General features: G+C 55.4%; 1 protein-coding gene across 1 annotated transcript in view; it reads left to right on the forward strand.

Annotated features, from left to right (window-relative positions):
* Window positions 1-15918, forward strand: part of INSR (insulin receptor) — a 46110-nt gene extending 30192 nt beyond the window's left edge. The window contains exons 11-21 of the mRNA XM_068164802.1: window positions 3114-3385; window positions 4047-4189; window positions 5288-5447; window positions 6053-6152; window positions 6905-6972; window positions 7330-7559; window positions 7817-7927; window positions 8003-8162; window positions 9140-9269; window positions 9698-9832; window positions 11349-15918. Of these exons, the coding sequence (XP_068020903.1) occupies window positions 3114-3385; window positions 4047-4189; window positions 5288-5447; window positions 6053-6152; window positions 6905-6972; window positions 7330-7559; window positions 7817-7927; window positions 8003-8162; window positions 9140-9269; window positions 9698-9832; window positions 11349-11703 (1864 nt within the window). The 3' untranslated portion in view covers window positions 11704-15918. The remainder of the gene's footprint in view (window positions 1-3113; window positions 3386-4046; window positions 4190-5287; window positions 5448-6052; window positions 6153-6904; window positions 6973-7329; window positions 7560-7816; window positions 7928-8002; window positions 8163-9139; window positions 9270-9697; window positions 9833-11348) is intronic.
* The last annotated feature ends 314 nt before the right edge of the window (window positions 15919-16232 follow it).

A 16232-nucleotide genomic window follows, 5' to 3' on the forward strand; every position in this document is an offset into this window, starting at 1 on the left:
ACTGTCACTGAGCACTGGAAGCCACTGAGTGCATGAGCAGTATCTCTGCCAGCCTGGTTTGCTGCCTGCAGCTGTCACCTGGGAGCCTGTGCAGAGCCAGTCCTACCGTTTGTGGTGCTGCTTGGGACAGCTCTGCAGCAGTGCCAGGACATGACCTGTTCCAAAGCAGAGGAGAACCAAGCCACACACCAAAGCCACGCTCTTCTTGATGCAGGCAGACAGTTCTGACAATGTGATTTCTTTTTTTCCCCCAATTCTATTGTGCAGCCAGCCCAGGATGCTGCTCAGGCCAGTTTCTGGGGTATGTACTTGAGGAAGAAACCAACCACCAGCATGTGCCACCTTGTCAGCCTGCTAAGGAAGCAATCTCCACTGCCCTAGGCTAAGTACTGCTTTGAACAGGAGCCCCTTTTGCTGTTGTAAGTCATCAGCAAAGTTTCCTTCCTGCTGACATGTCCTGCTTGTCTTTTTTGACAGGCTCCAGGCTCCCACAATATAAATTAGAGTTCATTTTCCTGTGAGTGTTGTGGCTGTTGCCTTCTCACAGAGCAGCCTGTCTGGAGCCTGGCAACTGAGCATGGAGTGTGGCTTACTTCAGGTGTCTTTTGTGTAGCTCCTAATAGTTTATTGACCTCTCTCCAGACACTGTGTGGACTCCTCCTCAGATAAATCTTCTGCCAGTCAGGGGGAGGAATCTCACAGATGAGACTGGCAGGCAATATGAGCTGGGTGCAGAAGACAGCAGTTGAGAGGTTACTCCCTTGATGCCTTGTCTCCTTGTTTTCCATTTTTCTCCTCCTGTCCTGTTCCCAGCTGCCTGTTCCCTGTGCAGTATCCAGTCTGTCTGAGGCTGTGCCCCAGCCCAGGCCCGATCTGCCCTGCCCTGCTCAGAGTTCATAGCAGCAGTTCCTTCCCCAGGCTGGTTGCTACTTCAGGAGACACTGTCACAAGTCTTGGGAGTTAATTTGCTCCACCACTGGCAAGGCAAACTAGAAGCTCTAAAAGCTTCTTGCCACATAGCCAGCAGTGGGTGTTCCACAGCAGGGGGGCTGTCACCTCCCTTTGTAGCTGCGCAGAGTGGCCATCAGAAGCTGATGCTTTGTTTCTTCACTCCTGTGTTCTTTGGTTGGAACAAGTTGTGCACAGATTGGAGCAAAGGGGTGACTGCACCCTGGGAAGGGTTGCCCTGGGAGGTTGTGGAGTCTCCATCCTTGGAGATATTCTAAACCTGACCAGGTATGGTCCTGAGCAACCTGCTTTGGCAGCCCTGCTTTGAGCAGGGTGTGTGGGTTACACAACCCCCAGAGGTGCCTTCCAGCCTCAGCCTCTCTGGTTCTGTGGGAAGCACAGAAAGATTTTGCAGTCCAGTCCTGAGAGGCAGAGGGGATCTCAATGGCTGCTGCCCAGGGTGTAATCTCATGGACACTCTACTGTCACTGCTGCAGAAGAAGCAGTGTCAGTTGTTCTTGCTTTTGGCTCTGAGGTGCAGCAGGAGGAGCTGCTGAGCCCAGGCTGTGGGCAGCAGCACAGCTTTGCTTTGAAGACCAAACAAGAGCCTGGTGACCCTCGAGATTCCTTCCAAAGGAAGGAGGTGGCAGGACCCTGACTCGGGTCTCTGAGCTGTGCAGAACAATGCAGAACTGAGAGAACAGCACCCCCAAATTGAGTCAATTAGTAATTAGAGAAAACTAGAACCAGGGCTGTGCTGTCCTGAGCCTGCTGTGTGGCCTCCATCCCTCCATCAGGTGCAGGATCCTACCTCTGGTGCTGAGTGCTGCTCAGGGCTTGGTTTGAGGAGATCCTCAAACCTACTTTGCAGCTGCTGTCAGAGGAGACATGACCCAGGGCCATGGAGCTGGGGGTGGCAGACAGAGCACTGATGGGTGCAGTCCTGCTGCAGCTGCAGCTGGCCAATCCTCTCCCTGGCAGGCAGAGGGTGGCAGTGGAAAGTTCAGCAGCAGAGATTTGCTGCAGCAGCTTGGGACATTTTTAGACTGGAGATGCCTCAAGGGCAGGTTCAGCTCAGGCCACTCTTTGTGCCCTTTAATAGCTGCAGAGACACAAGGTTCAGCACCCCCCTCACACACAGCCTGCTCTGCAGGTGCCATCAACACTCAGCTCTGATCCTGAGCTGAGCATTGATCTCAGTGCTGATCAGTGCTTGGCTGGAGGGAGGTGCCACGAGGATGAGGTCAGTTTTCAGTGGTGCCCAGTGACAGAACAAGGAGTGAGGGGCACAAACTGGAACACAGGAAGCTCCATCTAAACATGAGGAGGAACTCGCCCAGAGAGGCTGTGGAGTCTCCCTCCCTGAAGAGCTTCCAACCCCCCTGGCCATTGTGACCCTGGGCAAGCTGTTGTGAGTGCTCTGCTTTGGCAGGGGGTTGGACTGGGTGAGCTCCAGAGCTCCCTTCCAACTCACACCATGCTGGGATTCTTCACCTCAGGCTGGTCCCAACCTAGAATTCAGTGTGGCAGTAACATGTCAGAGGGAGGAGTTTGGGCTTGGTTCCTTTTATTTTTTCCAAGAAGATGAAATTTGTGACTGGTTCTTCACTGAATTTGTTCTCTTTATTTACTGGCAAAGTCTGAGCTGAAAGCTGACTGGTGGCACCCACCTGCAAACAGGGCAGCTGACAGCATCCCACTGCCCCTTCTGGTTTTGCAGCTGCAAACACTGATCTGCGGAGTGAGGTGCAGTCATTTGAGAGGCAGCATTTGGTTAGCAAACCTGGACTGAGGTGAGGTTTCAGTGCTTCTGTTGAGACAAACAGAACAGATTTGAGCTCTTAGGAGAAGGTTAACATCAGCTCTCTCTGTGTCTGTCCGTGAAGATTCAGCCTTAGGGTCTGGGCACTTGGGATATGTGGCACATCTAAGGTCAGCAGAGTTGGTGGCTGTGGAATGACCTCAAGTTGTTCATAGCTCCCATGTGTAGGAGATGACCTCCAGAGCATTGCAACACTGTACAGGCATCTGTGAGGCAGCCAAGTTGTGCTCAGCTGAGACTATGGAGAACTTGGACTCTGAAGCAAATGCTTCAGTCTCAGGTTTATTCATTTCTCTCCCTGCTGGCCACATCAAGTCCCCCTCTCACCTGCTCTGTTTGCCAGGCCATCAAGGAGGCGCAGAGACCTTGGCTCCATGGCAAATGCCACTGTGGTGCTCCCCACCATCACGTCCTCCCCAGATGGCTCTGCTGCAGCCAATGAGAGCACAGAGGAGCAGAAGCCCTTTGAGAAGGTGAAGTCCAAGGAGTCTTTGGTTATCTCAGGCCTGCGGCACTTCACCGGCTACCGCATCGAGCTGCATGCCTGCAACCACGACGCGCAGGAGTCCCGCTGCAGTGTCGCTGCCTACGTCAGCGCCAGGACCATGCCTGAAGGTAGTCACCTGGGACCCTTGGTGCAACAAGGACATGGGCCTGGTGGAGAGGGTCCTGAGAAGGCCACAAAAATGATCCAAGGGTTGGAGCACCTCTGCTCCTAGAACAGGCTGAGAGAGTTGGGGCTGTTGAGCCTGGAGAAGAGAAGGCTTAGAGCAGCTGTGCAGTGCCTGAAGGGGCTCCAGGAGAGGTGGGGAGGGACTGGTAGCACCAGGACAAGGGACCATGGTTTGAAACTGGAGCAGGGGAGATTTAGGTTGAACATTAGGAAGAAGTTCTGTACTGTGAGGGTGATGAGACACTGGAACAGGCTGCCCCAGGAGGTGGTGCAGGCCCCATGCCTGAAGACAGGCTTGATGGGGCTCTGAACAACCTGATCTGGAAGGGATGTCCCTGCTTACCGCAGGGGGGTTGGACTAGATGACCTCTAGTGGTCCTCTCCAACCCAGTGCACTCTCTGATGGCATCTCCCCGAGCTCAGCTTTGGGTTGGTGAATGTTCTCTGAGCTCTGCTGCTGCTGTGGAGCCACCTGCAGCACAGGAGCATGGCACAGGGCTGGCGCTGCCTGTGTGCCCCGCTGGGAAGGGAGATGGGTGAGGCAGGTTTGAACTGTGCCAAAGGCATGAAAGCAAACTCTTGTTAATCTGAACTTGGCTCTAGCTAAGGCTGATGACATTGTTGGCCCAGTTACCCACGAGCTGGTGGAGAAGAACACTGTGCACCTCAAGTGGCAAGAGCCACGGGAGCCCAACGGCCTCATCGTGCTCTACGAGGTGAACTACGGACGGCTGGGGGAGACCGAGGTGAGGGCACAGCAGGCTGGGGGGAGCCAGGGCTGGGGGGGTTTCAGTGGTCCTTATCTGCGTGGAGTTCTGTCTTGTCTGGTTGCCTTCTGCATGAGCCAACATCACAGAAAACATTGCTGGTGAGTTTGTGTCCTTAAGGAGTCTGGGGTGGCGTCAAGAGGTGCTGGGAGTGTTGGTTGGTAGCCAGCTGAACATGACCCAGCAGTGTGCCCAGGTGGCCAAGAAGGACACCAGCATCCTGGCCTGGATCAGGAATAGCATGGCCAGCAGAACCTTCTGGCTCTCTACAACTCCAGTATCTGAAGGGGGCCTACAGGAAGGCTGGGGAAGGACTTCTCAGGATCTCAGGTAGTGATAGGACTAGGGGGAATGGAATGAAGCTGGAGGTGGGGAGATTCAGACTGGATGTGAGGAGGAAGTTCTTCACCATGAGAGTGGTGAAGCCCTGGAATGGGTTGTCCAGGGAGGTGGTCGAGGCCCCGTCCCTGGGGGTGTTTAAGAGCAGGCTGGATGAGGCTCTGTCCAGCCTGATCTAGTGTGGGGTGTCCCTGCCCATGGCAGGGGGGTTGGAACTAGATGATCCTTGTGGTCCCTTCCAACCTTGAATGAAACTATGAAACTATGAAACTCCCTGAAGGGAGGCTGGAGCCAGGTGGGGGTTGGGCTCTTGTCCCAAGCAGTGAGTGATAGGGCAAGTTGCACCAGGGGAGGGTTAGGTTGGACATGAGGAACAATTTCTTCACTGCAAGATAGTCAGGGATAGGCACGGGCTGCCCAGGGAGGTGGTGGAGTCCCCATCCCTGGAGGTGTTAAACATGCAGACATGACACTTGGGGATGTGGGTCAGTGGCCATGCTGGTGGTGGGTTGACGACTGGGCTGCATGGTCCCAGAGGGCTCTTCTAACCCAAGCAAGTCCCTGGTTCCATGTGGCAGCCCCAGGTGTGTGCCAGGAGGGGGGAGGGGAGGCAGAGGCTGCAGTGTGTGCGGAGCTGGGGCTCGCTGCGGCTGTCAGCAGCTCCCTGTGCAGAGCAGTGGCTGTCAGCAGGGTGCTGTGCAGCAGCTGTCAGCAGCCCTGCCCTGCTCTCCCCCGCAGGAAGCTCACCTCTGTGTGTCCAGAAAGCACTTCGCCAGCGAGCAGGGCTGCAGGCTGCGGGCACTGCCCCCGGGCAACTACAGCGTCCGTGTCAGAGCCACCTCCCTGGCTGGCAATGGCTCCTGGACAGAGCCCACCTACTTCTACGTGGCTGACTATTGTGAGTGCCTCCCATGGGCAACCTGGGGTCCTGACAGAGAGCCGGGGATCCTGACAGATCTCAGGGATCCTGACGGAGAGCCAGGGATCCTAATAGATCCCAGGCATCCTGATAAGAGCCAAGCTCTTCTGGAGGAGGTGAGGCCAAGCAGACAGTGCCCAGAGACTGAGACTGGACATGAGAAGTTCTTTACTGTGAGGGTGGTGAGACGCTGGAACAGGCTGCCCAGGGAGGTGGTGAAGGCCCCACCCTTGGAGACATTCAAGGTCAGGTTTGATGAGGCTCTGAGCAACCTCATCTAGTTGGGGATGTCCCTGCTGACTGCAGAAGGGGTGGACTAGACCTTTACAGGTCTCTTCCAGCCCAGTGCATTCTCTGATGAGATGAGAACTGTAGGGACCATGAGATGGTGACCAGTGCCTGCTCTGGCTTTGCTCTGAGGAAGCTGCAGCTACTCAGAGGTGTAGCTTTCCCTTAGGAGCTGCCACCCTGAGCAGCACCACGTTCTGTGTGTGCTGCCATGCTGGTTGCAGTTTGCTGCAGGGGAGGTTGCAGTGAGGAGCAGGCAGGGGCCCCAGAGCTGTGAAGCCCTCTCTCCCCTGCAGTGAGTGCTCAGCCCAACATCGCTGTCATCGTCGTTCCCATCATTTTTGCCATCATCATTGCTGGGATTATTGGAGCTGCCTACGTACTGGTGAAGAAGAGGTGAGTGCAGGCTCCTGCTGGATCACCAGAACAGCCAAAACTTAGACCCAGAGCTTTTCTTTGTTGGAACAAGGCTGTGCTTAGTTTCTAACTTGGACAAAAAGTGCCACAGCTTGGGAACTGGGATTTGTTTGGGGCCCTCACTCCAGGAAGGACATTGAGGGCTGGAGCAGGTCCAGAGAAGGGCAACAAAGCTGGGGAAGGGTCTGGAGAACCGGGCTGGGGAGCAGCAGCTGAGGGAGCTGGGGGTGTTGAGCCTGGAGAAGAGGAGGCTGAAGGGAGACCACATTGCTCTTTACAGCTCCCTGAGAGGAGGCTGGAGCTGGGGGGTTTGGGCTCTGCTCCCTAGGAACAAGTGATCAAACAAAAGGAAATGGCCCTGGAGCTGCACCAGGAGAGGTTTAGGTTGGGCATTAGAAGAAAATTCTTCCCAGAAGGGGTTCTCAAAGATTGGCACAGGCTGCCCAGGGAGATGGCTCAATCCCCATCCCTCAGCGCTGCAGAGATGTGGTGCTGAGGGCCATTGTGTAGCCCCAGCCTTGGTAGAGTCAGTGCTTGGACTGGATACTCCGAAAGGGCTTTTCCACCCAAAATGATTCTCTGGCTCTATGACTGCAACGTTGATCTAGTTGAGATGTTTGCTGCCTTTGGAAATGGGGACAGCTGTATGTGCTGCATGCTTTGGGAGCTGAAGTGCACTCACCTGTGTGTCAGAGGCTGGAAAGGTGCTGAGGAGTTCACCTCTCTTCCAGACAAACCGAGGGACCAACTGGACCGCTCTATGCATCCTCCAACCCCGAGTACCTCAGCGCCAGCGACGGTGAGGACACCAAGGGCTTCCCCCAGGGGCTTGTTGTTTGTGTGGCCGTGGAGATGGTGCAGCAGTGTTTGGCTGGCACTGGCACCCTGGGGCTGTCTTAAGTCTGTTCTTTCCATGGATATCTGCAGCGTTCTCTGGCAAGGCTGCCACAGTTCTCAACCACTGCAGCAGGCCGCCCAGGGAGGTGGCTGAGTCCCCATCCCTGGGGGAACCCAGAGCTGTGGTGCTGAGGGCCACAGTTCAGCCCTGGCCTCAGCAGAGTTAGAGAAGGGTTGGGCTGGGTGCCCTGAAAGGGCTTCTCTACCCAGAGTGGTTCTGAGGAATGTCTCCCAGAAGAGCTTTTCCCTCTGCCCCCAGTCTATGTCCCTGACGAGTGGGAGGTGCCTCGGGACAAGATCACGCTGCTGCGGGAGTTGGGGCAGGGCTCCTTCGGCATGGTCTACGAGGGCATCGCCAAGGAGGTGGTGAAGGGGGAGCCGGAGACGCGCGTGGCGGTGAAGACGGTGAACGAGGCGGCCAGCCTGCGCGAGCGCATCGAGTTCCTCAACGAGGCCTCTGTCATGAAGGGCTTCAGCTGCCACCACGTGGTGAGGGGCGCCCGGGGCCTGGGGCTCTGCTTCCCAAGGGCTGCTCAGCAGAGGTTGTGGTTCACAAACCACAGCAGCCTGCGCGTGCTGCTGTGGGCTGGGACGCGGCTCGCTTCGCTTCTTCCTGCCAGGCTTCTTGGGCTGTTCTGGGCTCCTTTCAAGGGTGCTGGCTTTGCTGCAGGCCCCTCTTGCTGCAGCTGGGCTCTTCCCAGTGTGTTTGGACACAACCTTGAGGGAATTTCCCCCTTGCCTTCCAGGTTCGCCTCCTCGGGGTGGTGTCAAAAGGGCAACCGACTCTGGTGGTGATGGAGCTGATGGCACACGGAGACCTGAAAAGTTACCTGCGCTCCTTGAGGCCTGATGCTGAGGTAGGGACAGGGGAGGGGCACTCCTGTGCGACAGAGCAGCTGGGCTGGGGCTTTGACACTGCTCTGTTGCTGCAGAATAACCCTGGGCGGCCGCCCCCCACGCTGAGGGAGATGATCCAGATGGCTGCCGAGATCGCCGACGGCATGGCCTACCTGAACGCCAAGAAGTTTGTCCACAGAGACCTTGCTGCTCGCAACTGCATGGTTGCAGAAGACTTCACTGTGAAAATTGGAGGTCAGAACATGACAGGAAGGACACTGAGGGCTGGAGCAGGTCCAGAGAACAGAGCTGGGGAAGACTCTGGAGAACAAGGCTGGGGAGGAGCAGCTGAGGGAGCTGGGGGTGTTCAGCCTGGAGAAGAGGAGGCTGAGGGAGACCTTGCTTTCTGCAGCTCCCTGAGAGGAGGCTGGAGCCAGGTTGGGGTTGGTTCTCCCAAGCAGGAGGACAAGAGGAAGTGGTCTCAAGTTGCACCAGGGGAGATTTAGGTTGGACATCAGAAGAAACCTGAAAGGGGTCTCAACCACTGGCCCAGGCTGCCCAGGGAGGTGGCTGAATCCCCATCCCTGGAGGTGTTTCAGAGGCACAGAGTTGTGGTGCTGAGGGCCAGGGTTTAGCCCCAGCGTTGGCAGAGTTAGAGAATGCTTGGGCTGGATGCTCTGAAAGGCTTTTTCCAACCAAAACAGTTCCATGATCCTGTTCCTGCTCACTGCAGCGGGTTTGAACTAGATGACCTTTAAAGTCCCTTCCAGCCCAAGACATTCTGTGATTCATGAGAATTACAACAAGAAGGTGTTTGGTGCAGCAAATCAAGTGTTGGTAATCCTGTCCTTAGGTCAGGTGCCTTTCAAAAGGAGCAGTTTGGAAATAAGTGAATGGAGCATTGACAGCCCAGAAGCCCACAGCATGGTGGTGCTTCAGAGCTGCTTGGACTCCCAGCTGAGGCAGTGGGTCTCAGGGCAAAGAGAGCTCTGTTTTACTTCAAGAGGATGAATACAAGTGAGATTTAGAACAGAAGCTGCCACTAGAAATGTTCCCCCTGGGGTCTCTGACAGGGCTCTGTAGGAAAACTGCAGGGAATGGGAAAATGTGTTCAGTGTTGGTCACAAGATGGCTCCAAGCTGGGCCGCAGGAGACCTGGAGTCAAAGGAGATGTTGCACAGTGAAGGTGTCCTGGAGGGAGATGTTGAACAGGTGCCAATTGCCTTTCCCAGACTTTGGCATGACCAGGGACATCTACGAGACCGACTACTACCGGAAGGGAGGCAAGGGGCTGCTGCCTGTGCGCTGGATGGCACCAGAGTCACTCAAGGACGGCGTCTTCACCGCCTACTCCGACGTCTGGTGAGTGGGGCTCTGCATGCCGGGCTGGGGTCTGGCTCAGCAGCTCAGGGGTTTAGCACACAGCCTGAGGGGTGAGCTGCTGACTTCTTCACAGTACAGACAAACCAAAGTCTAGGGAGGAATAACCCCAAGGATCAGTACAAGCTGGGGGCTGACCTGCTGGGAAGCAGCTCTGTGGAAAAAGCTCTGGGAGTCCTGTTGGACAACAGTGCTGGAGTCTCCTCTGGAGTCAGTCAGCCCACCTAGATGCCATCCTGTGTAACCTGTCCTGGGTGGCCCTGTTCTGGCAGGGGGGCTGGACTGGACTGGATGATCTCCAGAGGTCCCTTATAAAGATGTGCCTCTGAAGTGTGCTCTGCAAAGGAAAGCTCTCACTTGTCAAGTTCCAGCGTGTTTTATCCTCACCAGGAGTCCTCTCTCTTTCTTAGGTCATTTGGTGTTGTCCTCTGGGAGATCAGCAGTTTGGCAGAACAGCCATACCAGGGACTGTCCAATGAGCAGGTGCTAAAGTTTGTCATGGATGGAGGATACCTGGATCAGCCAGACAACTGCCCAGAGAGGCTGTGAGTAGCAAGGCAGGGGGCAGTTGGCCAAGCTGCACTCTGTACCCAAAACCCCAAAACTGGCTTTAGAAAACCACTGCTCAGAAACTCAGCCAGCCAGGAGAAATTCAGTGAGCCCTGGGCCAGGCTGTTTCACTGGGAGGGAAATGAAACCAACCTGGACCTCACATCTTGAGTAGAGTCAGAAGGACAAAGCTTAAAACGCAGCCATGCGCCACGCCGGGTGCCCAAGCACAGAGGTTATTCCTCCACTCCAGGCCAGTGGGTGGCACTTGGGGTATTTCATGTGGCAAAGCCTGGCCACCATCTATGTCCACATGACTGGAGAGCAGGTTGTTCACCCCAGGTCTGCTGAGGTTGGCTGCAAGTCATCTCTCTGTGCTGCATAGAGGCTGGAGAAAGACAGCAAGTGATCTCCAGAGATCTAGGTTGTGGCTGATGAGAGGGAGAAGCTAGAGGATGCTCTGCTGAGCCAGGAGCTGCTTATCATGTCCAAGGCCTTTTAATTTCTGTTGCAAACTCATTGCCCTACTTAAAGGACAAGGCAAGGTTAGGGAGCAAAGAGAGCACTGTGCAAGGACAGGGAGAGGCACCTGGCAGAGGTCTTGGGCTGCAGCCAGGTCTCCTGTGCCATTGTTCTCTGTGGCCACTCCTGATGGCTTCTGTCTGGAGGTTACTGCAGCCTTCCCACTGCACTCCCAGTGCTCCCTGAGCTGCTCCCCACAGAGTAATTAGAACCCTCCTGTTGCTAAGTGATTAACCTGAGCTAGGACCTGTTGACAGGAGGGTGTGAGGAGCCACTGCCAAAGCAGCCACAGTGGTGAGGGGGAAGCTGGTAACCTCTTACCTCAGCCTTCGTGTGGCCCAAGCAGCACTTCCAGAGTCCATAAATGAAGGTTTTGTGAGCGTCTCTCTGCACAAACCCTGCACCACTGCCTCCCCTGGCAGCTGCAGCTCCACTCTTTGGAGTGGGGAGAGCTCTCTCCCTGGTGCCTGATAGCACAATGACCTCTGCTGCAGCCTGGCTTTTGGGTGGGATGTTTACAGAACCTCTGTCCTCTTTTCCTTGAAGTTTTGGGAGCTTCTTTGTCTTCCAGACTGAGATAAAACTAAAACTGAATGAATGAAGGAGCAGGGAGCTGGGAGCTGGGAACTGGGAGCTGGGAACTGGGAGCTGGGAACTGGGAGCAGGGAGCTGGCAGTGCTGTGCACGCCCAGGACGTGTGGCCTGTGGCCTCACTTCCTCCGGAAGCTGAGTTAAGAACAATTGAAGGAATTGGAGGAATTTGGGATCCAGACAGAAATAGAGAAAAAGGAGAGTCAGGATCCAGAGGCAAACAGGGAGACTGGAAAGAGAACAAAGAGCTGGGTTGGGGTGTCGGGGGCAGTGGGGTCAGGGGTCTGTCGGAGCCCTGCCCACACAGAGCTGTCCCTGCCCTGCCCCTGGCGCCCTGCCCCTGGCGCCCTGCCCCTGGTGCCCTGCCCCTGGTGCCCTGACCCTGGTGTCCTGATGCAGGCACAGCCTGATGCAGATGTGCTGGCAGTACAACCCCAAGATGCGTCCCACCTTCATCGAGATCATCGAGATGCTGAAGGAGGACCTGCACCCCAGCTTCCACGAGGTCTCCTTCTTCTACAGCGAGGAGAACAAACCTCTGGAAACAGAGGAGTATGAGATGGACTTTGAGAACATGGAGAGCATTCCCCTCGACCCCTCCTCATACTCACAGAGGGACAAAGCCCCGGGGAGGGACAATGGCCCTTCCATGGCCCTCAAGGGGAACTATGAGGAGCACATCCCCTACACTCACATGAACGGTGGCAAGAAGAACGGGCGGATCCTCTCCATGCCCAGGTCCAGTCCTTCCTAACACTTCCTGTGGGGCCCCAGGGTGGTGTCTGCATCCTTCCCCTCCACAGATCTCAGGACTCCTGTTCTTGCTGCCACAGTGTGAGACACATCTACAGACTCTGCAGTTTTGATCATCTGGTGATGAATCTTTGTTGTTTTTGCCAAGCTGACTGCTCGTCAGTGGACTTATCTGTGAATGTCAGTGGAAGAGATTTCCATGGCTGCTGCCTGCCTGTAACCAAGCTTCAAAACAGGAAGCGAGGAGCGCTGGGGCGGAGGAGGAGCCAGCAGTCAGCTGTGCTACTGCCTGAGCTGCGGCTGGAGCAGACCCCCTGAGGGACAGGAGCGTTCAGGTGGAATTCTGAGGCAGTTTCAGGCACTCTTCACTACAGCTGCAGTGTTCAGCACAGCAGTTGGATGCATCAGGCCCTCAGACTGACCAACAGCTGCTGCTCTCCTGCTTCTCAAGGGGTGGGAGCCTGGGGTGCAGCGGGTGGGGGCTGTGAAGCACCCTGGGCACCCCACCTCTGTCCAGAGGTTTCTATGTTCTCACAGAAGCTTTCCTCTTCTCAGAAATGTGTACTCAGCTTCTTTTCTCCATTTCCCCAGAGGGACTGAATCCTGGGCAGGGTATTTGCATACCAAGGACTCTTGGGAGCAGGTTTTCTCTCATTAAGAAATGAGGAGAATGTGCTGGGGGCCGAAGGAGCAGGGAGCTGAGAGTCGTGGGTGCTTTCAAGACCAAACCAAGCAGGAGTCCCCTGAGCTGAGACAGGCAGCCCTCTGTCCTGGCAGCACTGGGTAGATATTGTTTGTTGTTCCACATTCTGAAGTGTTAGCTGAAGTTTTACCTTGGTACAAGTTACTGACTCTTGATGATCCATTCGGGGGGGAGAATCTCAGGAGCTGTTTGGTCTTAAAGTGGTCCAAAGATTTCAGAATGGATGGAGTTTAGCTGGTGCTCCTTCAAGAGCTCTGAAGCAGGTGTGAAGTTTACACTTGGCAAGGCTCTGTCATGCAGTTTGGTGGTTTACACAGCAGTCAGCTGGCTCCAGTCGAAGCCCTGAGATAAGTAGTTGGGACTTGACTTGGTTGTTGGGGGCTGAGGGACACCAGAACATCCTGGTCCCTGCTCCTGCTTCTCCTTTGCCCCCAGTGTCCCTCCCTCTGTGCCCTCCCTGCCAGTGAAGCAGCCAGTGAGAGAGGACCAGCAAGGACTGGAACTGAAGGAGACACAAAAGCCACTTTCCAGCAGGGGGACACAAGGCCCAGGCTCCGCAGACACCACAGAAGCTGAATGTGCTGTGGTCAGCTGCATGTCTGCTGCTGCTGCCTGCAGGCCTGCAACGTGTCCCCCCCTGCTGCTCTCTGCTCCTCGGGACATCTGCTGGACTCTGCTGGAGCTGCTGGGCCTCAGCTGGCAGAGGAAATCTGCTCAGGAGGTGCTGGCAGGGGGATGCACTGAAGCAAGGAATGGAGATGATCCATGCTGCAGGCCCTTGGTACACCAAGGGTGTTCAGTGCTTCACTTCTCCTCCTGGAGAAGCCCAAGGCCCAGTTTTTGCTGTCTGCCAGGAGAAAACGAGGCTTTCCCAACTGGGTGCCAGCAGGGCTGCCCAGCTGGTGGGTGGCTGCTGATTGCAGCCTGGGTGGTGCTGCTGCACTCTCCCTGTAGCCACAGGGAAAGGGCTGGGGTCTGTCTGCAGGGAGGCTCCGCTCCGAGCCCTCTTGGCTCAGCCACACTGGAGCCACACCGGGGGACACACCAGGCCCTGTGCCCACCGTGAGCTGCCAGGCCCTGTGCCCACCAGGCCCTGTGCCCACCAGGCCCTGCTCGACTGCAGTCGGCTGGGACAGGTGGAGGGAGCAGGTTGCTCCCATGAGATGGCTGATGGGAAGGAGCTGGGGTGCAAAGGCCTCGTTTACATTTCTCCTGCTTCGCCAAGCGCTGCTCGGCAGCCCTGCTGCACTGCAGGAGGGAGGGCAGGACTCTGACACTTTTCTAAGGAAGAGAAGCTTTTCTTATTAGAAGTTTTTTATTTATTTTAATATATAAAACACTGTAAAAAGAAAAAAACAAACCAGCCAATAATTTTGTTCTCATAAACACAGAACTTGTCAGTTTGTATCTGTAACACCTTGGCATGTGGACGTGGTGGGGTTGTGTTTGTCCTGTTCTGGTGCAGTCTACCTCAGTGTTTCTTTACTGTTTCATTACTGCCCACCCCTCAGCCTGTTGCAGTGCTCTGGTCTGGACCTGCTGTGGATCAGGGAAAACCAATATCAGCTGATTCCAATACTGGGGACCATTGATTTGAGGGAGTGGGGGAGAGGACTTGGCATTGTGCCATCACAGCACATCTTTCTTTGAGAGCATTTGAACTGCAGCCATCACAGCAGTGGGACTGGCAGGTCTTTGATGCAGGCAAACATTGGGACCTTGTATTGGGTCTGGCTTCAGCTGATATTGGTTGGCCCTCTGAGCACCCCCAGCGTACAGCACTCGGGCCACTGAGCAAGAGAGGCAGTGCTCAGCACTGGGATCGGGCAGGCCACTCAGCTCATCATCATCCTCACTCTGCACCACACAACGCAGCTGTTTATACCCAACCCTGAGCTGGAAGAGGATTGCAGTCATCCTTCTGAGGCTGTGCCAAGGCTGAGGAAGGGCAGTGTGGGTCCATGGTGAGGATTTCCCTTATCCCCCTTTCAAAACTAAACACCAGCACCTGCCACTGCTGAAGGTTACACTCAGCTGGAGAGTCAGGAAGAAGAAAGGAAGATCAGCCCCAAAGCCCAGCTCTCACTTCTGGAAGGCCTCCACACTCAACCTGCTGCTGACACTTGGGGCTCTGCTGTCAGCAGCTCCTTGTCCCGGGGATACCCACGTTCCACACGCCTGGATCTCACTGATACCTGCTCAGAGATGCCAGCAAGTTGAGATTGGATGTGCTGGGTGAAACCTCTGTGCTGAAGGACTCCTGCCCTGCAAGGTGTCCTGTGCCAGCAGGCACTTGGCCCTACTCAGGAGAGCTGCTTCTGGTTGCTCCAGCAAAATCCCTGTCGGGGTGAGGATGTGGCAGCTGCTGCTGAGGAAGGCAGGGGTGGAAGGGCTGGAGGAGGGCAGCCAGGGCCCATGGGTGGATCCTGTTCTTCATGGGCAGAGAGCTTTCTGCTCACAACACAGGCCAGCAGGGCAGACTCCAGCCTGTTCCAGAGCAGCTGTAGTGGGTATGTTGGTGTGGGAGAGGTGCTCTTAGGTTGCTAGAGGCTACTCTTAGTTTATGGGCAGTGATCTATCTCCTCCCAAGTCTGCACTGCAGCAGCAGGACACTTCAGTGCAGAGCCTTGGGGTCATTTTGGGAAACTCCAGGTCACTGCTTGTGTCCTGACCCAGTGACAAGGGCAGGTGGGAAAAGACAGGGGCAGGACAAGTGCTGCACTGGGTGTCTGGAGCTTCTGCTCTAAGAGGGAGTGAGGCCATCAAGTTCCCTCCTAATGTCACTGTGAGACAGACCCTGAGCTTCCTGGGGCCCTTTGCTGCAGGCAGTGATGCTGTTACCAAGACTGGAGCCTTGTTCTACAAGTCAGAAAGTCAAATACTTTGTGCTATAAAAAGCCTCTCGAGGCTGTGCTGGGTGCTGCTGTCATCTGTGGGAGAGTGGTTCAGAGCCTGGAGTAAGCAAGGAACTGCAGAAACCCCCTCTGGTCCTCGCGGGAAGCTGCCCCCACAGGGAGACTCACAGGAGCCCTTCCCCGAGCAGCCCATGCCCCTCAGAGCTTCCTGTGCCCATGGGCCGGGAGAGGAGCTGTGAAATGGAGTCAAGAAAGAGTTCCTTCAGAAGCACAGGAAATTCAAGATTAGTTTGGTATTTGTATGAACTTCGTTGAATTTGGCCTTCTTATGCCCTTTGCTTGGCTCTGTGTTAGCTCTGCTTGGATTCTGTAGGTGGATGATGTGTGCAGCCCCTCTGTGCCGCTTGCCGCCCCAGAGCGGCGCCAGAGTGAAGCCAGCCATGCAGCTGCCTTCTGAAGAGCCTGGCTCTGCAGAAGCAGTTCTGAAGCTACCAGCCCTGCTGTCAGTAATGTGCATTTCTTTTCCAGGTGAATTTGCTTGTCCTCAATTGCTGGTGCAGTGTCAGCAAACTTCCTGCAGCACAATGCAAGCTGCAGGGATGGGAGAGAAATTACTTTCTAAATGTTGTATAATAAAGTTACCTTTACCTTCTGCTGACTTCTTATTTCTTTGCTTACAGAGCTGCAGTCTGTAGGAAAGGACCTTTCTGGCAGTGGATGAGTTCTGCTGCTAGGACTAACGCGTTCCCTTTTCTCCATCCCAAAAGTCCAAGATGGTTCTGGCAGCTAAGGAGGAGCCTCCAGTGGAGGTTGGGTCACTTAGCTGAGTCCCAGCCCCTCTTAAGTCACCGTGTCACCAGTACCTCTTGAGCTCAGCACCTGAGAGATCAGAGCTGGACTCGGTGCCAAAGCTCTTTGGCTGATGCAATCTCCCAGCAAAGCTTCCAAATGGTTCTCCCAAAACCCAGTCCC

The sequence above is a fragment of the Melanerpes formicivorus genome, unplaced genomic scaffold (genome assembly GCF_026170545.1).
Source record: "Melanerpes formicivorus ecotype bairdi unplaced genomic scaffold, bMelFor1.0.p_v2 SCAF_83, whole genome shotgun sequence".
In the NCBI taxonomy this organism is placed as follows: domain Eukaryota; kingdom Metazoa; phylum Chordata; class Aves; order Piciformes; family Picidae; genus Melanerpes; species Melanerpes formicivorus.